The 23,246-nt window shown below is 48.9% G+C and overlaps 7 protein-coding genes across 7 annotated transcripts; 2 read left to right on the forward strand and 5 right to left on the reverse strand.

The window, feature by feature from the left end:
* Positions 1-1,712: 1,712 nt before the first annotated feature.
* Positions 1,713-3,648, reverse strand: HOO65_020939 (Methylenetetrahydrofolate reductase 1; the record flags this gene model as incomplete). The annotated part of the gene is made up of 2 exons (XM_071006599.1): positions 1,713-1,882; positions 1,947-3,648. 2 exons carry the CDS (start codon positions 3,646-3,648, stop codon positions 1,713-1,715), a joined length of 1,872 nt encoding a protein of 623 aa, XP_070861577.1.
* A 1,693-nt stretch (positions 3,649-5,341) lies between these two features.
* HOO65_020940 (uncharacterized protein) lies at positions 5,342-6,351 on the reverse strand (the record flags this gene model as incomplete). The annotated part of the gene is made up of 3 exons (XM_071006937.1): positions 5,342-5,406; positions 5,480-6,137; positions 6,199-6,351. The coding sequence occupies 3 exons, from the start codon at positions 6,349-6,351 to the stop codon at positions 5,342-5,344; spliced, it is 876 nt and encodes a 291-aa protein (XP_070861578.1).
* A 1,977-nt stretch (positions 6,352-8,328) lies between these two features.
* HOO65_020941 (Homeobox protein 4) lies at positions 8,329-12,108 on the forward strand (the record flags this gene model as incomplete). The annotated part of the gene is made up of 3 exons (XM_071006324.1): positions 8,329-10,060; positions 10,159-11,365; positions 11,439-12,108. 3 exons carry the CDS (start codon positions 8,329-8,331, stop codon positions 12,106-12,108), a joined length of 3,609 nt encoding a protein of 1,202 aa, XP_070861579.1.
* Positions 12,109-13,160: 1,052 nt separating this feature from the next.
* HOO65_020942 (uncharacterized protein) lies at positions 13,161-13,742 on the reverse strand (the record flags this gene model as incomplete). Its single annotated transcript, XM_071000195.1, has 1 exon — positions 13,161-13,742. The coding sequence occupies one exon, from the start codon at positions 13,740-13,742 to the stop codon at positions 13,161-13,163; it is 582 nt and encodes a 193-aa protein (XP_070861580.1).
* A 924-nt stretch (positions 13,743-14,666) lies between these two features.
* On the forward strand, positions 14,667-15,869 carry HOO65_020943 (uncharacterized protein; the record flags this gene model as incomplete). Its single annotated transcript, XM_071000196.1, has 1 exon — positions 14,667-15,869. The coding sequence occupies one exon, from the start codon at positions 14,667-14,669 to the stop codon at positions 15,867-15,869; it is 1,203 nt and encodes a 400-aa protein (XP_070861581.1).
* Positions 15,870-16,367: 498 nt separating this feature from the next.
* Positions 16,368-18,590, reverse strand: HOO65_020944 (uncharacterized protein; the record flags this gene model as incomplete). Its single annotated transcript, XM_071000197.1, has 1 exon — positions 16,368-18,590. One exon carries the CDS (start codon positions 18,588-18,590, stop codon positions 16,368-16,370), a length of 2,223 nt encoding a protein of 740 aa, XP_070861582.1.
* Positions 18,591-20,423: 1,833 nt separating this feature from the next.
* On the reverse strand, positions 20,424-23,006 carry HOO65_020945 (putative RNA-binding protein; the record flags this gene model as incomplete). Its single annotated transcript, XM_071006466.1, has 5 exons — positions 20,424-20,792; positions 20,988-21,919; positions 21,983-22,597; positions 22,707-22,825; positions 22,918-23,006. The coding sequence occupies 5 exons, from the start codon at positions 23,004-23,006 to the stop codon at positions 20,424-20,426; spliced, it is 2,124 nt and encodes a 707-aa protein (XP_070861583.1).
* Positions 23,007-23,246: the final 240 nt, after the last annotated feature.

The raw sequence follows: 23,246 nt of genomic DNA on the forward strand, positions 1-23,246 counted from the left end.
GAAAATAAGGTGACTATGGCAACTTGGACTGAGCCCACTTTCTGTCTTTTCTAGTTACAGCAACTGCCACGGCAACTTGATCGCCCAGCCCCTCTTGCTGCTTTTTGTGCGCACAATGCGCAGGCGAGGAGACAAGTGGGATGAAGAGGATTATTATGAGGCCAGGGTGAGCACACAAGTCACAGACAGGTATTAGGATTTTTGCGGTGGCTAATGTCCTTTGCCCAAGAAGCACATTGTGCGTGCAGCGAGTGTAAGCAAGCACGATATACAAGTATACACTTAACTCATTGTTCCCAGAGGCATTTGGCCCTGACACTGATAGAGTACCAAGACCCTTTGTCTAGCTGCAAGCGGCCGTGCCGTAATGCAAGAGGATAGAGCGGTATTTGCTACATAATTTAGCCATGCATAAAAAGGGAGCAAGCCCGCTTTTCATAATTTCCTTATCAGGCATGTGCACATATGACGTTGAACAAAAAAGCACATACCAAGAAGGCAGACTATCCCATCCCATCCAAGCCAAAGGCAAAAAGCCATGGCCACCGAGTCTCCTTTGCTTTCTATTTTGCCCCCTCGAGAAGGGAAAATACGGGCAAGAATGAGAGATACAGGCGCCCCCACGGCTCCAACATGCTTCATCACAGTCTGCTCTTTGTCGCCTAGTCTTGAGCCTAGGTCAAGGGCGGACTGAAAAGCAGAGGCCCCCTAGTCACCGCTACCACTGTGACAATAAGCTGACTATCCTGGCCCTGTGCTGTGTTGGCTGTTGAGACACCTAGCCGAGCTCGCTCCCTCGCAACCGCCCCCCCCCTGCCAGGGAACAAGACGACCCTTCCGGGTCTCGAACATAGAAAACGCATCTGGCAAGCTTCGATAGGACAAGATATGGAGGCATCGTTTAGTCTTTAGTCTGCCAAATATATGTATAATTCAGATCTATAGCATTCTTCACCTCTCCCATGCCTGGAGTGCATCAAGTAAGTATCCGGGAAACAGGCCGCTTTTGGGTATCTTTTTTTGTTGAAAATATTCAAAGATATGAACGTAATTTTCGATTGATACTTGCGAAGGGTTGACTTCTCCGCTCGTCGCCCTTGTTTCCCTTCTGTCCATTTTACACCCCTCCCCTCTTACCCCTCAGAGAACAAGCTATGATGAAATAGAAAATAGGAAACAAAAAGAATCGTAATAGATCATGGAAGATACGGCGATCTTCCGACCTCCCTGACGCTCAAAAGAAACAGAAAGATAAAGGCACATGGTTGAATAAGTTGAATATGCGTGGGGTCGTTGAGACAATCATGGAGATACAGTATAACTCCAACAATGAAAAAAAATAGAAGTAAAAACAAGGAAGGTAAAAATGGAAAGCTGGGTTGAATAGCCGTAAAGTCGTTGAGTATTGAGTGGTGCATACAGTGAACTGTCTTGAGATTAAGGCAACATCTGGGCTTTGTTGGAGAAGCCAGCAGCATAAACTGTTACCCAACCGTTTGTTCCAAGATACAGCTCATGTAGCATCATGTTGAATTAAGATTTTTGTCCATCATATGTGTAGGACAAAAGAAAATGAGGTATGAAGACTCTTTTTTTATATTTAGGAACGCCGTCGTTTCCCATCTATTTTGTGCCTGCTCGTGATGCTCCGCATGGAGGCTGAGAATCGACGTGCAGGGCTGCTCATATCACGGCAATTTTTATGGCAGAGTTTACTGCGTTCCGTTAACCGCAATCTCTGTCGGCCCCTTGACACTGCCGGCGTCCTGCGCTAGAGTGGGAGAGTGGGGGGCAGAGCTGGGGACTATGTCGTTGACCCCAGGAACCACCAGGCCACTGAACAGGGCGAATATGGAATCATTCTGATGGAAGTCGTTGTTCACTGCACGGAGCATTAGCAAATTTCGTTTAGTCGGAGCCAACTACACAATCTAGACAGTTCTTACCAATGTTGATCAAGTGCCAGTTATTGATAATATTTTCAATCAGCTGGCGACTGGGGCTACCTGCCTCGTAGCAGCGAGCCCAGTCCTCGCCTAGACGGAAGGCTTCGTCCTTCCAGGCCAGGAAGCTGATGCTCTCAACAATTGTGGGCTGGACAATCTCTTTTCCGGGGAATACACCCCATGTAACTGCATTGGGTCCATCGGAAGGCGCATTAGTTTTCAGTTCGCCCGTCTTAGTCACTCCATAGTAGGTCATGTCTGGGTTGCTCTCGATACGCTTTATCAACTCAGGGTAGACGTCAGGGTGTACCAAGAGCTCGAGATACGCTTTTTGGTACACATAGCCGCCCTTGGGACCCCAGCCATGTACAGGATCAGAGGACTTGACTCCGCTGACAGCGGGTTGTGAGTTTATGGTGATCAAACCGCGGCTGTTAAGATCAATCAGCTTGTCGCTGATGATACTGGTTTCCCCAGTGAGAGCAGATTCACTCCAGGGCAGCGACTCTAGATCCTTCTTCAGGTAGCGTACAAATAGCTCGGCAATATCACGTACTGACTCCGGCGTTCCGTACTTGGCCCGATTTTGCTCACTAGTTCCGGCCAGACCAATGCCATAGGCGTCAAGCTCTCCAAAGGCAGGAGAGCGAGAATCTCCCCAGCGTCCATTAGGGAACTCGTCCCAATCCTGGGTTCGCAGAATGTAAGACTTGTTTCGGTTCCGCCAAAAGATGGGACGGACATCCTCGTCGCGACGGCCCAGGCCCAAAGATTGCTTCCAGGGCAGAGCTTGCTTGATAGGGCGCTCGGCTGAAGGTAACCAATTGAGCTCCTCAATGATCATACGAGTAGACTGAGCCAAGTTCATGGTGTAGAAATGCAGATGGTGGATCAGGCCAGAAGCTAGGATTTTGTGGCACATGTCCGTCACAAGCTTGCGACCTCGTTCTCTCACAGCCACATCATCATTCTTGACGGGCTCAATAACATCTAGCCAGTCGGCAGGGATTGTGCAGTTCATGTGCTTGGCTCTGCGCAGAAAACTGGCATAGGTAGCAATAGGCATGATGCCAGGAAGAATAGGAACAGTAATGCCTACCTCGCGCACGCGGCGGACCCAGCGCAAGAAGTTGTCGACGTCATAGAACATCTGAGTGACAATAAACGAGGCGCCGGCATCGACCTTTTGTTTTAGGTGGTCAAGTAGAGAGTCCTCATCTTTGTTGTCATCACAGCCTTCCGGGTAGCCTGCGACACCAATGCAAAAATGGTTGCCATACTTTTGGCGGATGTACGACACCAGATCTTTGGCGTAGTGAAATTGATCATCGGTAGGTTCCCACTTCTCCTTTTCTCTAGGAGGATCGCCCCTCAGAGCCAAGATATTAGAACATCCGGCCTTGTAAGCTCCGGATAGTGCATCGTCAATCTTGGCATTTCCCATGTCGGTACATGTCAAGTGCATGCATGTCTCAATGCCGTAGATGGTCTGAGCCTGCTGGACCATATCACATGTCAACTCCGCAATGCGGCCACCAGCCCCCCAAGTGATATCAATGAACTGGGGACCCAATTCATTCATGCGTTCGATTCGATCGTACAGGTTCTGAACACCTTGGGCAGTTTTTGGAGGAAAGTACTCGAATGAGAACGACGGCTCGCCCGCCCGTTTGGCGTTTGCAATCTTGTCACTGATGTGCATCGTGACTGTTGTACAGGAGAGAATTTGGGAAAGACAGGTATAGGAGAGAAATGTATAGAGAAAGCCAGGGTGGCAAAGATTATAAAATATACAAGAGTCAACCTCTGTTACTACTCGTTCCGAACTTCTAATCTGAGCAAACAAAGCGTTAGCAAGAGTTTTTCAATCAGAACTGGACTAGAGTGGAAAGGAGAGTAGCCAGTTTATAGCCGACAACGGAGTGGGCTTGCGATGATTAACCAGAGCAGTGTCTGAGTAGTTCGGGCATCGTGTGCTTTTGTGTCTTACCTATTTTATTTTTTTTGCCCTTTACCTTGCCCTCGACAACTGGCAACCAACCAAAGAAACCAATGAATTGTGAGCAGAAAGGTGGGAAATACAAGAAGAAAGGGGAAGAAAAAAACCACAGGGGAATCCGAGAAGCTAAAGAAAAAAAAAATCCCAAGAGAAACCTGAATCTTTACATGCGGAAGGAACGCAACTAGCGGGAAGACAGCAAGTTCCTAACATTTCCTTGGAGCATTGGCAGGACTAGGAATAAGAAAGTTCCACAACTAAGCACAAGCAACTACTGTACAGAGTGCAGGGCCTACCCATAGCATGTACCTTAGAGGCTAGCCACAAATTCAAGTCACTCGCTATCCAGCTTTCACTATGACTAACTCCTGCATTAGTGCAAGTACAGTACTATTGCCAACCATTGAAACCAAGATTAGATTGGGAGAAAACCGCCAACTTTGATAGTCAAAAATCGGCAGCCAATTATCGTGGCACTTGTAAAGCGTGACCCAAAGCCAGGCCTTGTCTCTGCATGGATATCTGCTGTACACATATGTATGCACAAGCTCACAACGCACAACTTATGTGGGGGTACGCACCAGTACAACGCATCCAAGTACGGCAAGTACAGCAAGCTGCTGGCTTCAACACCACCGCCACATTCTCAACCAGCGGCGATGGGCCATTGTAGCACAGCTGCATTGCAACCATGACGGATAAATGAGGAAGATGCCTTGAGCAACGGCGTTCTGGGACTCGGAAACCCTAGACCATGAGCATGTTGTTGGTCTTGGTCTTGGTCTTGGCTTGGAGAATTAGTAGAAAAACAGTTGCGCAGTTACGTCAGTGCCACCTCCACGCAGCCACTGGCCGACGATACGCTAGCAGGTCAACAAAGAACACTATAGTAAATAGCGAAATACAATAACGTCCCTATCTCCTGTCACGATACAGTCACTAGTCACTGCCTATCAGCTTTCTGCAGGGGTTGGTAAGATGACTCTATTTTATGACTCCAACCATGACTATTATGTTATGACTGTTTGCCCATTTTCATCCATGTACTAGAAATCAACCTCAAAATTACCCCGCTTCCGATCTTGGAGGACCAACCCCCCACCACTGTGGATCGGGCCGGACCCATCCAGCCACATGATGTGGCGTTTGTGGGGATGTGGCGTCGGTCCCACGTCTGCTTTACGAGAAATGCTCACATATGCCATTCAATGGGCCACTCTACCCACAGCGTAAATGAACTTGGACCATCTTTTGCAACAATGGGCAAGATTATATACAAATCTTCTCTTTCCTTAATACATGCACATGCTCCACTCTTCCAGCTTTCTCTCATCACCACAATAAACGCCTCCACAAGGGCTTAGATCATGAACGAAATTCATGCCTCTCCTCCTCCCTATAAACCAAACTGAGCCTTCCAGATCAGACGCACAATGGCAACTGCATTTGTCTTGTGAATAGCTGCACACAGTCATCTCACTTGTTAGCTATTCTGCCTGCTAGATAACCTTGTTGACCGGAAATCAGAGCTTACCTGGCCCGGCGTTAGGAAGCACCACTCGCATTGATCGCGACACCCTTCTTGCTATACGCGCCGTCGTTGCCGATTCTGGATTTCCTCTGTCGTTGGCGCCGTGGATCAGCACGACTCTCATGTGCTTGAAGGCCGGATCTCGATCCAGTAGTACTAGCTGGTCATTATAACCAACCTCGTCTAGGAAGGCCGGAAGTGTATCAGTGATGGCATCGGGCACCGCTCTCATCAGATGTCTTTGCCACTCCACAATATCATCCGTACTGCTGATCTGGCCTTCTTGCTGAGCTATCTCGCAGAATATGTTCCACATATATTGAGCTCGCGAAGGGTTCCAGCGCGCTAAGCCTTGGCACATTGTATCCCAAACAACACGGGGAGGTGTTCCGGGAGACTCTGGGCTTTGCTCGGGGAATGGAAGCAGAGGGGCAATCCATACAAGACCGCGGCAGTTGCTGAAGCTCTCTGGGTATCGCGTGAGAGCGGTTAGACTTTCGTTGCATCCGATCCCGGAGCCAACGATAACATACCAAGCAAGGTTCAATCTTCGCATCACAGAGACAAGGTCCTGGGTAAAAACACCGATGTTTGTCGCAATGGGTCTCGAGGGGTTGCTCCATTGGCTCAGCCCATAGCCCCTTCGGTCGATGGTAAGGCACTGGGAGCCTTGGGCAGTCAGCTTAATCACTATGTCCAGCCACATTTCAGAGGTCATCAACCATGGGTGCAAAAACACGGCGGTTGGTGTTTCTCCTGGGGGGGCCAAAGATGGTTGTAGTTGGTTGGTAAAGGCGAGCAGTAAGGAGGACGCCGTCGACGTCGCTCTGGATGCTGTAGTCCTGGACGCTTGTGAAAGGGTATGTGCGGTCCATTGTGGGCGCAGTAGTGAATTGGTTGTGATGCCACTGGTATACGATGTGTGGTGTAATAGCACGAGGCTTTCCCTAGACTTAAGCGTAATACTGTCGTAGGCGAGACTTTAGCCCCAGCATCAACTTGACAAGACCGTGACAAGATGCCGCTGCCGTATTACGTGCCCCGTCACGATGCTTTATACGACGGGGCGTGAATCATCCCATATCTCCGACAACTTGTCGATTTCATCTCTCCCCGAGTAAACAACATTGCGATAAAAATGACCACTTTTTCAGCGACACGCAAACATGTTTTCGCTGCGCTTCCAGCGACAGCCTTGCCTAGACTTCGTCTACTACCGGCACGCAAACTGCTTAGAGGCATCATGACGCATCTTGATAGTAATTTCAGGGCGGCTCTGTTTAACAAAGCTCCAAAGTATAAACTGTGGGGAAAGCGGCCTAAGCGCGTAGTCAGGGGGTTAGGGTTAAACTTTCGTCTCACCAACGGACATGTAACGCTGGGAATCTGATGATATTGCATCTTCAGCTGGAAAGACGACACCATTCTCATTCTCAACATTGCATATAATTCTCAAAAGTGCGGCCGGGGGTAGGCCATAGCGTTCCATTTTATTCCAAGCATTTCTTTAATGCTCTTATCTGCGCGACTAAGGCAGTTTTACGATTTATCCGCTATTTTATAACGAGAAAAAAGCATCAAGACAAAGGCTCCACCAGACCCCAGCCAACGAGGGAAGAAAAAAAGCGACAGGGCTTGGTTGTCAAGTGAAGGGCGTAGGATTGACATGGCCGATCTGCATGTTAGAGTAAAGAACTCTAGAGGCTTTTATGTAGTGTTCTTTTGGTCCAACGTTAACTGACTGACTGCATGTTATCTTCGGCTCGGAGTCAAACTGTACGGTTATGGGGGTGAATGAGTCTTGTGATGAGTCTTTGTGTTTAGAGAAAATAAAGGTTGCAGCAAAGGTAACGGCTGTACGTAAGAAAAAAGGAAAAGAAGCATAATCTACGTCCGTAGTCGCAGTCGGTCGCATGTCCATGAAATTCCATATCCACACATCGTGTTATGCAACAAGTACATCATCGTCTATATTAATTTATACCGCTACCTTAGTTTCTGGTTAGTAATAGACACGGGCCTAGAAATACAGCCTTAAAGTGTGGACAAAAGGGGGACAAGGCATGCTTCTCCGGTTTTGTCTAGTTGTCGTAGCAGAGGCCAAGTAAATAAGTACCTGGGAGCGAACCGGAACGGTTCAAGGACCAATATAGCGCTGTATAGTTGCGAGTCATTATTGCTAGCTCTAACATCCTTTTTGCCCGGGTTGCGTTATCTAAGTCAATTCAATGATGGTCCGGCTCGGCACAAGCGCAGGCAGGGACCAATGAGAGAATACAAAAAAAAACGAATTTAGCAAAAGAAAATCTAGAACTGTAGAGGCAAAAGAGGAATTAGCGGAAACCCCCTCCGGAAGGAACGGCCGCCACTGGCCTTCTCAAGCCGCCTTGAAGCAAGGCAACTGCAAAGTTCAGCCGCTTTGACTCGCTTGCGTCTCTTACCACTCTTGCATCTAAACGGAAGGTAAACCCAGGGAAGTAAAAAGGAAATAGCCTGGCCTTTTATGCTCAAGCTTCCTTCTTTCCTCCTGCCTCTTTAATCTGCAAAAATTTCTCCTCCCATCTCCCAGCATCTCCTCAGCACATTGATTTCGTTTGGACTACTTCTATTCCTTTGCCTGTTGCATGTCACGCCCTTCAATTGTCATTGCATTCCCCTTACCCATATCCTCATTCTTGTTTGCCGATGGCCACTTGCTTCTTATTTAGTTTACCTGCTCTGTTTGCTATTACCATAGTCCCTGTCACCATCACGCCCTTCACTCTACCACTATAAACTAAGAGACGTAACTGGTACCTCGCCCTTGTGTCTCTTCATTTCGTTGCCTCTTGTCCTTCTTTCCACGCCCTATCATGGACGAATTCCTCAATTGGGATGGTTCAGTGCCACCACCTGACTCTGACGTGCCGAATATCCCGAGTCTCTCAGCATCATCAGCCGAGCTCATGGAAATTACAGCCCAGGACCTCCAAGACGATGTATCCTTTGCCCTAGATCTCGCACTTAATGCTCACGAGGGCCCCGACTCTGCAGGCCCTCAGACTTGCCCTAGTGACAATATTGTTACATCAGTTCCCCAGCCTTTGGACCCTGGCGCCGGCTTGTTCTCTGCTGACTGGCTCATCAACGCCCCAACTCCCTGCCTAGAGTGTCTTGATGGCGGTTTTCTTTGCAAGTTGATCAAGGAGGGTCAATACAAAGGCTTCTGCACAAGCTGTGTGGCTCTTGGGAGCATGTGCAGCTTTGGAAATGAATTCCGCACGGCTTCTGGCCTAGAGACTTCCTCATACAACTCACTACCGATTATTGACAGCCAGCCAAGTGCGGCCATGGTTCAAAACCCCACAGAGTCCTTCTTCACACCTCTTCAAGCGTCTAGCCAACCTACCTACGATAGCCCCTTTATCCAGCCCCGGCCTTTCAGCCAGCTTGAGCAGCCCCAGCAAGACCAAAAGGCCGATGCCGGATCTTCCGCCAAAACTAATACTCGCTTTTCACGGGCTAGTGTGCGTGTTTTACGGCAGTGGTTATCGTCGCATTCACGGCACCCGTACCCCAGTGATGAAGAAAAGGACATGCTCCAGCGCCAAACTGGCCTAAACAAAACCCAGATCACAAACTGGCTGGCTAATGCCCGGCGACGTGGTAAAGTTCAGATAGCCGTTCGTTCGACTTCCCCCCACCCACAAACATTTTCCCTTGATTCACCTCGTCGAAACACTCCTGGCACAGAAAACATGAACCCACTGCAGCGATGGGCCAACTCTCCACCTGAACACGAACCCGCCTCGGCTATTGCTATCGCACGAGCCGTAACGGCCTCTTCCTCGGCCTCCTCCACTGGCGCGAGCAGCTACCATAACTATACGGACGATGGCTCCGGTCTCTCTCTGCATGGCTCTTCTGCTAGCAGTGTTGGTACATCTCGCTCTTCCGGTGGCTCGTTCGCTTCAGCCATGTCTCACGCATCTCGGGGGTCTATTGGCTCGTTTTCGTCTATGACTCGGGGCCGGCGTCGGCGCAGACGGAGAGCTGGAGGGCTTGTCGTAGAGAAGAAGTCGCTTCACAACCCTCTTCGCACATACCAGTGCACATTTTGCCCTGAAACCTTCAAAACTAAGCATGACTGGCAAAGACATGAGAAATCGCTTCATCTGTCTCTTGAGCGCTGGGTTTGCTCCCCCAACGGTACTGCTGCCATCAACCCTGCCAGTCAAACCATGTCCTGTGTGTTCTGTGGCGAGGCCAATCCCAGCGAAGCCCACTTAGAGACGCACAACTGCAGCTCGTGTCTAGATAAGACCCTTCCTGAACGCACCTTCTACCGGAAGGACCATCTCAACCAGCATCTTCGTTTGGTCCATAATGTGCGCTTTGTGGACTGGTCCATGAAAGACTGGAAGATATCAGCACCCACCATTCAGTCGCGCTGTGGGTTCTGTGGCATTGTAATGACGACATGGGCGATTCGGATTGAGCATCTTTCTGAGCACTTCAAGAGCGGTGCATCAATGTCTGAATGGAAGGGTGATTGGGGCTTTGAGCGCCATATTCTAGATCTTGTGGAAAATTCGATCCCTCCCTGTATGTCCACCCTACAGGCACGAAAAAGAAAATGGCCGCCTTGCCCTAAAAGTGTGGCTGTGATGCCCGTTGCTAACTTTTGATACTCTTTGTTCTAGATCTCATTGATACTGAGCGCAACTCGCCATATCCCATGGCTGCTGAACAAGCTCCTCCCGAATCGCCCAGGAACGCCTACGAACTTATCAAAGACGAGCTAGTCTACTACATGGCAAACCGCTTCGAAAACAACCATGATTTTCCAACCGACGATCAGCTCCGGGTTGAAGCGTGCCGAATTATCTTCGCCTCTGAAGTGCTATCTCTTCAGGGAATTTCATCCATGGCATCTTGGCTCCGAGATGTCCTCATGGATGATGAAGTCACTTACCGTCAAGCCAAGTTCGGTCCTCTGCGAACACAGGCCGAAAACAGGCTAGCTATTTTGAAGATTAACGGCAAAGACAATTTGTTCGAGGCATGTCCATTGGAGCATGCTCTGCAGGATTACGTTGTGACTCGACAATTAATTGGTATGACTCCCGTGGACTCGGAGCTTCAAGAAGAGGCATGCCGCATTGTTGGACAAGTCGAAGAGGTTGCCACCCATCCGTGTGAAGCTATCGCCAATTTCCTATTGCGCCTTATTAAATCGTCGACAAAATGGCTAGCTAGGTTCCGACAAAGGGCCCATCTTCCTCGCAGCGAGGAAATGGGTGATGAATGGTATCGGTCTACAGATCCCGCAACTATCGACTCAACTATTCACAGCTACAGCCGGCTAGAGCGAGAGCTTGGTGATTATCTGGAGCACCAACGGCGCGAGGGCATAGAGCCCACTAACTTGGATCTGCAGCGCCGAGCCCGTATCATTATTTACGAGTTTGACGATGGCTGGAACCAGACCGCAGCCGACAGCACTGAATGGTTGACTGCCTTCAGGGAACGACACCCTGCCAATTCCTCCCCAAACACCGTGTGTCAAGGTCCAACCTCAGGGTCCCTAGACCAGGTTGCTTCGAATAGTACAGAAAGCCCGCGGGTTCCAGTGCCAAGCTCTCCCATAGTGCACAGCCCAGACAATGCTAGCATTAACAGGAGCAGTGAAGTCGAAAACCAGTTTTCCAGCCCCGGGCCGGTCGGCATCAACTCCAAGCAACTTCGTGTTAGAATTGGAACTTTCCTCAACGATTCCAACTGCTTCCGCCGATTAGAGCGTGAATTGTCTCGTTATGTGACCATGTGCATGTCTAATAACAACCCAAACAAACATGTACCCACTGATGAAGAACTACAGCACCAAGCACGGTGGGTTGTATATGACGAGTAAGTTAAGCAATGAAGAGAGGAATATCCCATATGATGCACACCAACTAACCGGGACTTTTCTCTTCTATAGTGATGACCCGTGGAACCAGACAGCAGCTGATAACCTGGAGTGGCTACGCCGGTTCAAGCGATGCTCCGGTCTTCTCAATGATGGCGGGCCGGGGCTGTCACGGGGCAATGAGTGGAACGTTTCACAGGGCGGCTCTGGCTTTGCACCTCCGTTTGCATACCCAAAAAACGGCTTCACCGAGCATGTATCTTCACAGAAAGTCATTGATGTCAATGTGCATGGCAAGATATTTGGGACTGAAGGCGGCGTGGCCAGCAAATACCTGGAAGACCTGGAAGGGCGTTATCCACGACCGGCCGTGGTGTTCTGTTCACGTGAACTTGAATCTGGACTAATTGATTTTGTGAGCCGCACTGTGGCTTCTGGAGCGGCTTTCCCGACTGATGTGGAACTGAAGGAGCAAGCCCGCCGGATTCTAAGCACACAGGTCACAGCAGCAGATGATGAGGTACTTCTGGAACAGTTCAAGAAGACCGTCAAGGAGCGTCTGGCAAGCGTAAACGACGAAAATGGGCAACAGCACCAGCAAAATGAAAAGCAACCTCAAAGGCTAGGGCAACGGCCTCAAGAACAGCAGCAGGTCCCTGAGATCCTAGTTGATCAAATGATGACGGAGAGGGACTTTGACGACCTGCTTGACGGCATAAACTTTGATTTGGAGCTCCCATGAACGAATGAAAAGATGAGAAAAGACAAGGTATGACAGCATTTAATTAGGGTTAACGTTTGAGGCAGAAACGTGCACAGTTAGTATGTGTACAGAGACCAATAAACAAGATGTGTTTTTGTTGCTTTTAATTGTCCGTCTATTTAACCTGTGGACGTTCTTTTCTTTTGTAAACGCAGACACGCTGCTGCTGCCTCCGGTTTAGCGGCACCGCCTAAGCAGGCAAGACGTGCGTGCCGCACACCCACCCGACCGTATATCACGTGACTCTCTGCATATAAGACAAGAATCTCCTCCGATCTGAGCAACATGTATCTATAGCTGCCTTCGGTCCAGCTCCCTTTGCCCATCCCGCCACGTCATCATTCTGATTAGGAACGAAGTTCTCACCAGAGGGATTGGCCGACTATCGCGATGCTTGCATCGCCCCAACACCTGATTGCGGAGGGAATGAGACAGAATAAGATTACCATGAAGAATACCTATTGGAGAGTCATCTGGCTTCGAAAGTACCTGAGAGTTGACAGTGGAAGCAAAAGTGCAGAGACAAGGAGAGTGATCAAGCCCAAGCCCAACAGATGATCAGCCGTATGCTTCTGTATCCTGTTTCGAAATATGCCTCGAGACGATGCCCATATTGTACCCATAGCCGCAGCTTGTAAAGTGAAGGGTAAGATATATGCCAGCTCGACGGGGGTTGGGACTTGTGGAATCAATGTTATTATCAAAATCAAAGCAAATTCAACACACACAAGTGCTGCAGCCGATTTCCACCATATCTCAGATAATCGTGATAATCTGTGTTGTGACCTTGGAGCGTGCAACGGTTATCTTACGGACTTTGACTGGCCTGGATGATTGCTACCCCCCACAGAGATGTTGTGGCCAAGATGTTATGTAGAGATCTCTCTAGTTGTTGTGGAAGTTCGACCGTCTGGGAGTGGTGGAGAGAGAACAGGACTAAGGCTGTGAGCTGGAACGGAACCCATACTCCTACCTGCCTTAAGTGACTTCCAACCCACCGCAGGCTACCTAAACTACCAGTAGTGTGAGATTCAATAGAACAGAAGGCTGCGGATTGCCTGGAGCATAAGGTACTCTGGTACATAGACCTGCATGATATTCTGTACCAGATCTAGCCATTCCGGTCGAAATCGACCAGCAATCGTAGAGTTGCAAAATTCCCAGTACTCTGGATACCACCCTGAGATCTCCCAGTCTATGATTTTGATCTCATATCTTTTAGATTCATCCAATCCAGTCCTTCTTACAAGAATATTTTTGGGTTGCAGATCACCATGAGTGAATTTGACCTGGTGATTGCGCAATGTTGCCGTCATGAGTTTCCGTAGGAGTGTGAGATGTGCCTGGGGTTCATTTTCCGCTAGCCGCTTGAGTATACCTTCATTGAGGTCGTCCTCTGTATTGAAAGGACCAGACATTGCTGCGTTCTGATCTGGGGTCCAGAAGACTCCATCGCTGAAGGGCCGTCGATTGAGGGCACCCAGATAAGAGGGTGGCTCAAGGCTGCGCAAGTCCTGCAGAGCGGCACGAAGTTGATTGGTAATTTCTAGTTTATCGGGAGCTTCGAGGCACGGCCAGAGATCTGCCAGACTCTTGGAATCGATGTACTCCATGACGATGAAGTTGCTTCCAGTTTCTGGCTCCACTATTGTCGTGTAGACTTTTGGTACAGGAACGTTGCTGTTCGTTTATAGGAATTAGAGGGCCTCAGCTTCTTGAAGAGAGACGGTAGGACCGAACTTGACTGCGAAGTTTTCGCCAACTTTCACAACGGTAGCCGACGCATCAGGGGGGCTAAGCACCTCAGAGGATGCTCGTATTTCCGCGATCGTGGGAGTCCGAGGTGCCATTCTTTTTTCTTACGGCTAGACAGTGGAGGTTGAAGGATGTTGGCTTGGAAGGGAAGAGCGTGGAGGCTTATAACGTCACGTAGAATAAAGCGCTTTCTCGGTTTGTGGAGTAATCACCAAGCACCTACGATAATATTATTGTTATCTTATCTACAAAACCACAGTAGGCTGGCTATACAGCCCAACGGACCTGAGACATGCAGCGGTCTGCTGCACGCTGTGTGACTTGTGATCACTCGGCTTAGTAACATGCAAACCCTAATAAGATATGAAGACAACGCTTGTATGCAGATCTGCGGGCAGCCAGACCATGCGACATGAGCTTGGCCAGGCTTGTTGGGCTCAGCTGAGCCTGGCTGGGCTGGAAAAGGAATTTAAATAGTTTTCCCCAGGAGAGGTGTAAATATTTTCTTTTTTCTTTTTATTTTGCTCTCATGAGGCTGGCTTGTCTTTCTAGGCTCCTCCCTTTCTTTCTCGCACCAGGCCTTGTCCCTCCCTACCTCTCCATCATTTTCTGGACTTGGGTTTAGTCGGGCAAGATATATTGGGAGACAGAAATCTAGGCGTTGACTTGCTGCCTATTTATGTTAATTCCCTTTTTATCATATTTTTTTATAGTTCGTCTCTCCCCTTCACTTCCTAGCTACCAAGCCCATCTTTCTATCTCTATCTGAGTCTCCTTCAGCAATGCCCACATACCTGTGCCACGGCTTCCGCTGGTACCGTAACAATGTCCGTGTTTTTACCCAATTCCAGGACATTGAGAATGCCGCCCCCGACTGGGTGATCCGCCCGGGCTCGAGCCATGCCATGATTTACAGACTCTACGAGCTCTTTGACTTTCTCCCTTTTGCCGAAGACTTGGTCCCAGCCACATCTGCCGCCACAGCCATAGCTTCAGCCACATCACCTACTTCCCCCACCTCCGGTGCTGCTGGCGCAGTTGCCACTAGTAGCGACTCTCAGCCACGCTTGCAAAAGAAGCGAAGCCGCGCTCGTTTCCTTAACAAACTTTCCATTCTTAAAGGGGGCGGGAGTGGCAGCAGTAGTGGCAGCGGAAGTAGCAACAGCACTGCTACCGCTGTCTCTGCCCCTACCCCTAGCGGCAGTGCCGTCACTAGTCCCAGTACGCCAGCTGTGCCACCCAACGTCTACAAGACTGGCGAGCTCCTGAGCAAAAGCATCAGTGCCAGTTGTGGCCTCCTAAGCGACGACGAAGAGCCGCTCCCGCCGCCATCGCGGTTGGAACAGCCGCCGATTGTGCCTAAGATCGTGCTCCCGCCCGGTTCCGAGACGATATTTTTGCCGCCGGGCGTCAAGCCGCCAGCTATGCCGCCGCCGCCATCTCCGTTGGAAGAAGCCAAGGCGCGCGTTGTGCATACCGACCCTGACGACCCCGTGCTGCGCAACAACGACTGGGCTGCTATTTGCCTGCTCGAGGAGTGGGATGCTCGTGCTGATCTCGTGCCGACCGAGACCCTATGTAGCCGGCCCTGGGCCTTTGTCGCTGACTATGCCGTGCGCATTGATCTGAGCGGCCGTGTCACGGATGAAATGGCGCGTTATGAGCGCTGGTGTAACAAACTAGCCCCCGAGTATCGTCCAATGGGAGGCGGTGATGGTCTAGCCTCGGGATTTGAAGATGACCCGGCTGCTGATCGTGCCGCAGTTGAAGCTGGCTTCACTCCCAAGCCTGCTCCACCCAGAAACCCTGGTTGGTTCCAGAAGCTGCGCGATAATATGGAGTTTGAGGGCGCCATTCAATGGTATATTGTTGTTTGTGAAGATGAGATGCGTGATTTCCCTGCTATTGACGAAGAAGAGCTGGTCGAACGAATTAAATTTGACAAGCCTGAAACGCCCGCTGCAACCGATCAAAAGTCAGACTAGGTGCACGTAATCATCGATGTTACAGGATCATGGGTTGACAACATTCAGCTTTTCGTGTCGTTAGATACGACGGGTTCTAACATCTTGCCATTGATTTATTACCGCACATATACATTACGCAGAGCAAAAGAGATTCACGCATGTCAAACTTCTTCAAAGGCTGTATTATGGACTGCGAGTGAGTTTTTTTTTTTCAACATCGAAGAATGCAAATGAATACGAGTGCAAGAACGTGGGGGAAAAAAGCTAGTGAATATCATGATACATGTTGTTCTGTGTACTGCCAACTATCAAATGTTCTGCCTGGACAAAGAAATATGCTCCAATGAGGTGTAAGGAATTTGTAGGAACTTGAAAGAGTGTGAGAGATGAGGATCAGTGTGAGGGTCAGTGTCTGAGGGTGTGCTTCTGTTCAATGTAGGGGTTCCAAATTATAATCAATCAAGTTACTAATCCAAGTAACTCTATCAGCCTGGATAAGCCTCCGGGTTTCGCCTTTTAGCACGAGGCAAGCTCGTCAATTTCCGAGACAGGAATCGCAGGGAGTCCATTAGAAAAGTCCGTGTCTGTCGACTCTGTCGCAGGCTTCTTAGGCCTCTTCTTCAAGTCCTTCCCAAAAAGCTTGCTGGCCTTGCTATGCAGCTTGCTTAGGGTCTTGCGGCTCTTTTTCTCCTCTTCAATAGGTTTATTTGTGCTTTCGATGATAGTGACCGTAGTTGGGACAAGGGAAGTAGCAGTGGAAGGAGCCATTAGATTGGAGGCGGTAGGGGTTGTTGCCAAAGTGTAGCCTGACGCCAAATTCATCTGAGCAGCAAGTGTCTTTTCAGCGTTGAACCTCTTCTTCTCCCGAGACTCCTTCCATTTGCGGGGCTGCGAAACCTTCTTGAAAAGATGGAATGCCTTTTGACTAGGGGTCATGTAGCCATAGACGCTTTGTTCTGAAGAGGCATTGGTGGGTTCCATGTTGTGGTGGGCGAGTTCTGAGGCTTGGCCTTCGAGAGATGTGACCTGAAGTCGCCGAGGGCCCAACATGTTAGATACGTTAGAAATAGCCTCACAGTCTGAAAAAGCAGCATTCTCGTCACTGACATCGCCAGAAGCGGCGACAGTTCCTGCATAAGCATTTTGACTGTTTTGTGCACCAGGCGTGATTGTGGCCATTGACGTGCTGTGACGTGGTTGGCCATAGGTATCGCCAATGGGCGCATAGCCGCCCTGATCCGACTGGGCAGTGGCAGTAGCCGTAGTTGTAGAGCTTCTTTGGCGAGAGTGAGAGTGGGTTGTCGAAGCCAAATCTGTGGCCTTGGACCGGTTGAACATGGCCCTAAAGATCGATTTCTTAGGTGATGCAGGAGGTGCTTCTGCAGGATCCGCAGCTGAGTACGTCTTGAAATCAACCTGATTAGTGGTATTGCTATGAGCCATATCCAGATTTTCAGGGAAAGTCAGCGAGAGGCGGTTGAAATCATCACTTTTATCAAGCTCAGTGGGGGGCATGGTGAGCTCCGTCAGCTCCGTCCACTGAGCCGAATAACGGCCAGAATTGTGATAGTCAGAATCACGGGTCATAGAATTGTGCAAGTCATCACCGTCGGTGTAATGTGAGCTGCTTCTAGAAATGCGACCGCCCTCCCGGTGAGACTTGGCAGCGGGCTGAGACGTCCATTGTGAGTTATCAATGGATTCGGTAGCGGCATTCATATGACCAGAGGCAGAGGCCTTGGAATAAACATCGCGTGAAGTTGGCCGAGAAGACGAGCCATAAAGGGCTGCACCCATATTATACTGCGAAATGTTGGACATGAGGCTAACTTGGCGCCTAGCTTCTAGCAGTGTAGATTGGGTCTCGGGAACAGTCACGCTGTAGCAAGAGGAAGCGACAGGAGAGACAACCGCATCACCACGAGACGCATCAGAGAATGCAGGGACACTAGTGACCAGGGACAGTTGATTGGACTTTTGAGCCGCTTCGTTGGCAGTGGCGAAGGAGCAAGGAAAGGTAGCAGCCTTGACAGGCTCTAGCTTTGGCAACTCATCCTTGATGCTACAAACATTCAAAGTGGTGTCAAGAGGACGAAGTCCGGGTGGCTTGCTGTCAGCCTTGGGGCGTACGTCTGTTGCTGCACGACGCACCCACTGTGAACGAGCAGCTTCGTACTCTTGTGATAGCTTGCGGACTTGGCCCCTACGGCTCTGGTCCTTGAGCTTATCAAGAGGAGACTTTGAGCGCATGACTTCATTCTCTAAGCTAGTAATTCGTGTGCGAACACCGGGGGCAGCACGGCGGAGATTCTCAATACTGGTGGTAGGAGAATTAAAGGTTTGGTCATTCAGAGAAACCGAAGGAGCAACTCTGATCGAGGCAGCTTTTGAGACGACATCTTCGGTTCGTTTTTTGACCTGGAGAGAAGAAGGGGTGGTGGTGGTCGAAGCCGTGGTGGTGGTAACAGAGGTAGAAGTATTGTTGGCTGGACTAAGCGTTGATGTGGACTTGATAGAGGAGGTGGGGCCGGCTTTTGAGAGCGTCGGTTCCTCATAGGTGCCGTCAGTGGTGTTTAAAGTGTCGGTTTTATGGCTATCGATGAAAGAAGCACTGCTATTGCTGCTGTCACTGCAAAAACTCACGTCCATCTCGGTATCCATTGGCTCGTCCCACAAGCTAGACAGAACGGAGATCTGGGCCGAGTTTCGGGACTGGTTGTTAGCCACAGTTGTCGACATTACGAACAAGCTAAAGCAAGCGAACGAATGAGTGAGGATGGGCCGTTGGTATAATATGTGCTGCCACAATGAGCGAGGCGGAAATGGCGCCTTTAGAGGAATGGTAAACACAGATAAAGGGATGGAATGCCGGAAACAATTGGTCTAAGGGTATAAGAAAGGAAAAGCAGGCACTATAGAAGGAGGGAAGCGAAAAGGCTGGCTGGCTAAGCAGAAGCAGAAGCAGAAGCAGAAGAGCAAGACAAAGTAAAGAATGAGATGGATGAGATGATGATGGCGATGGAGATGGAGATGGAGATGGGGATGGAGAAAAAGTAAACTAGAGAAGTTTTTGGTGGGCTGGTTTATGAAAAAAAGGAAAAAAAGAGGGAAAAGAGAGAGAAACACAGAAAAGAAAAACGAGAGGGGGGGATGGCAACAGAGATATCAAAGGACAGCAGAAGCAAGAAAAGCAAGAGCAACAGGAAGAAGAAGCTACGAATAGGGTAAAGAGAAGATCAAGAAGGCGCGGGAGCTACTAAAGGCAGGAGAGAGGATTTAAAAAGGGTAGGCATATATGGCAAATACAAAAACAACCAGCGTAACAACTACAAACGGGCCCAGACAACAACGCAAGATCCACACAGGGTTTGTTTTGTTTGTTAACAATCGCAGTTGCTGCAAAGGACAAGGACCTCTCTTTTTTGGCTCCTGGCAACCGCCCCGAACAGGAAAGGGTGGGCTTGCCCTGGCCTTGCTTTCCAATTCAAGGGTCTATTCTTGCTTTAGAACCATCTTCCCATCCAACTCAACCAACCACGAACGACGAGCGGAATAGCCATAATTGGATAGTAAAAGGTTAATTCTCCAGTAGACAAGACGGCCAGTACAACCCTATGCCCCCCAGCATCCACTACACAACTTGGCCAAGTCTTGTGCCGTTCGTTGTTTTCCATGTTCTTTTTTTAATTTTTCTTGTGGTTCTGAAAGAAGGAAGGAGCTCTGACCTCTTCCGCCCCGACCTTCCTTGTCCCAGCTTCCTTCCTTTTTATTCTTTTGTTCTTCTGGCATCCTCTATCGAACGTTATCTTCCTCGAGTCCTCAAATCCACTCAACTGGCTCTACCTTCTAGTAAACTATTAGGTTTATTGGTCTATATTGGTCTGTTGTCCCTGGTGATGGCCTGCATCATTCCAACTGACATCATCGGTAAAAAAAAAAGGGGGGCGAAACTGCCAATAGCTCGGTTCTTTATATCAATTTCCCCTACAACGTCAATATAGCTTACCTCGTTATCCCATCAGTCCCATGACCCACATACCTAATATCACTCTAGACAACACTTACTGTTTCACGCCCGTCTCACTTTATCCTGACGGAAGCCTTCCTTTGCATAGTTTAAGCTTCTAAAATTAAACACAAGAATAAAACAACCAACAACGCCGCTCAGCATCTAAACTTTGTAGACAGAAAAAGAAGTTCTTCTAGTCATCATTAAAAAAAAAGCATGGATAGAATGACCAAGCCTCGCACACGCTTTGTTTTCTTAATTTACAAGGCAACCCTGCCAACACGGACAGGATGCTATGCCAACCAGTGTCATTAATCAATCCCCGAAATTTAACCCGCCAACATAAATTACTTTCCCCATAGTTCTACTTGTATGCGAAAAAATACATAGAATGAACGGTATTAACCCCAATGTGCAGTGCAGGCTGCAGTCATGAATCTCATGGATTAACGTCGCAGCATTAGTAGTCAAGCTGTCTTCCAGCTCGATTTCGTCTTATATGCAAACTATCCCTCACCACAAACTACCAATTCCATATATGGATGGATGGGTGTATGTACATGCTATCTAGCTGAATTCCAATCATCTTCATCCGCCACATCGTAGTCCATATCTGCACGATCATCATCCTCATACTTCTTGGCGAATGTAGTACTGACCCCCGGATCAGGCTTGAGAGGAAAATCTCCTACGCCGCCTTGGTTATCCTCATCACCTGCATCCCCAACGTTGGAGTTCTTGTTATCTTCGGCGTCTGTAACTAGAAGTCCTGCTGCCGTATTGGATACCCACGAGAGTTCAAGCTCGCCAGACACCCCAGGAATCGGGTTGTATGCCAAGCCATGCCAGAACGTCTCTGCAGTCCTGCGATCATCGAACATGATGTGTGTGGTTTCAGATGTTGATTGAATGTCGGTAAAAGAACCTACAGCCTATTTTGGCGGCATTGGTAAGAGTTAGTTAGCTTTTGTGTGTGAAAGGGTTGACTGGCTGTTTTTTTGCGCTTATAACTTGTATGATAATGAAGCAACCATTTGTTTCGCAATATGTAATAGCATCCCACCATGAGTAAAGGATGAGATGAAGATGAGAATCAAGGGGATAGGGAACAATGCAGGAACACTTACCATTAGATATTGTCTCAGTGCCTCACTGTTTGCTGATACCGTAAAATCGACGCCTTTGACAGCAACTGTTTTGGGCCGGTTATCCAATGTCGCCCCCTTATAAGCCTGATGGATGTCACCGCGGAATCGTCCTCTGAATGCTCCTCTTCCTCCGAGGCCTCGGCCTCGACTCCGTCCCCGGAAGCCACCACCATTTAGGCCACCACGAGAGAACGAGGCGAATTCATAGCCGGTTTCATCACCGCCGTTGTCATACTCCGTCCCGTTAGCCGGTGTAAGCCCGAGTGCAACAGCCTCATCCTCTAGTGCAGCCAGTTGCGCTCTGAGAATCTCCATATCTGAATCAGAGCTACTGCCACCGCCGTTTTTCCTCACTAGAGATGCCTGCTTCTCGGCAATCTTGCGCTTTAGCTCAAACTGGTCCATGCGAATTGTAGTTTCCTGGCGTTCCAAGTCTTTCAACTGCTTTTGGAGTTCATCACGTAACTTTTTCTTTTCTTCAAAAACACGTTGTGCTTCCTCCTGTTTTTTGACAATTTCTTCCATATCAAACTCTGGCTCTGCAGGTTCATCTGCTTTACGCAGCTTGCGTGCGGGAACCACAGTCACAAACCGATTTTCGAAGACGGGCTTGGGAGACTCAATTGCTGCAAGTGCCTCCGATTCTTCGGCAAATTGGATTAAAGCCGAGTTATTGCGCTGTTGTAATACAAGGTCGGTGATTGATCCGAACTGATTGAAGAACTCGCGAATGCTATCTTCGGAAAAGTTCTCTGCTGGTATATCACGAACAAAAACGCGGGCGGGCTCAAAGTCATATATCCGATTAGCCTTGTTCTGCTTGCCGCTAGCTGACCCTGCTTGTGATTTAGAGTTGAAGACAGCCTTTTGGTTCGCGTCATGCAGCGGCTGAAAATTTGCCGCGAGATTCACTGAGAAACACTGTTGTTAGTTAACTACATTGGCGTGACGTCGTTTGGATAATTTGAGCTTACTCAATGCCGACATGTCAACCATGGGAAAGGGTAAATCCGGGTCGCCGTGAGAAAACTTGCATGAATCTCCCTTAGAACACAAACCAGTTCTCTCCCAGTCCCGACAACGCCGCTTTTTCTTCTTAGACTTGTTGCTTCCCTTGGCTAAGCCACCGGTTTCACTATCCAGCCCGCTGCTGATGCCTCCCACGCCCGTAAACATGGCCAATAGATTTTGATTGAACATGGCCATATTTGCGAGTGCGTTGAGGTCTATATTCATGTTCATGTTGGCTATTGATTCCATATTCACACCTGGAGCAGTTGGTGGCCGTGCAGGTAGTCCTGGCATTGCGGTAGGGTAGCCACCCGTCCAGGGCTGCATCGCTGTTCTTGGATTGGCAAACTCGTTGTCCATACTAACACGCGACACTTTGGAAGCACTAGGACCGCTAACATCATCATGTACTGCTTTGCGTTTGTTGTGGTTTTTAGGCTGGGTTGGAACACCAGAAGGGAACCCTTCAAAAGACTTCTTGGCGGGTACAGGCGGTTGAGGAAGGGCACCAGGCAAGTATGACTTGTAATCGAGGACTCGGAATAGTTCGTCAACGAAATTAGACGCTTGGTCGGTTCCTAGAGACTCAGTATTTACTACATGTTAGCAACTTATGTCGATTTATGGATTCGTGCAAATACACAAGATGTTAACTATCAAGTTAGCTAGCCATGTACAAAAACGCACCGTCCTGGAAAAAGTCTTTCAGCTCGCTCTCGCAAAGCTCTCGCGTAGAAGCTAAATCACCCTCATGTCTTAGAAGCGCAAGTATATAGTCCGCGAGAATATCGGAGTCTGCATCGGATCTGTTGTGTTTCACTACTGTTAGTACTTTTTAAGCTATAATGCAATAGGCAAAATATGTTTCCCAGTCTCCCATGAAGATAATAAAAGCTACGCGAGGAAAGGAAAGCCATACGTATCGCCAAGTCGCTGGACAATCCATTCTTTGAGTCGAGGACTATCCGCTTCATCGTAGAGCAACATAGCTCAATAGACGAGAAAGCGCAGACTTTGTAGTTTCGCTGTTCCGTTCGGATTACTTGTTCTGCGTATTTACTGAATCGATGAGAGTGATTTTAGAGAGATAAATGTAAAAAAAAAAAGAAGGAAAAAGTTTGAAGTAAGTAACAGAGCCGTGACAATGCTCTTTATACAATACTACTATTTCGGACTCGATTTACAGGCTTGTACAAGAAGCAATAATTTATGTGCGACGTCCTCAAG

The sequence above is a fragment of the Ceratocystis lukuohia genome (assembly GCF_044167205.1).
Source record: "Ceratocystis lukuohia strain C4212 chromosome Unknown Supercontig2_pilon, whole genome shotgun sequence".
NCBI classification, from domain to species: Eukaryota; Fungi; Ascomycota; class Sordariomycetes; order Microascales; family Ceratocystidaceae; genus Ceratocystis; species Ceratocystis lukuohia.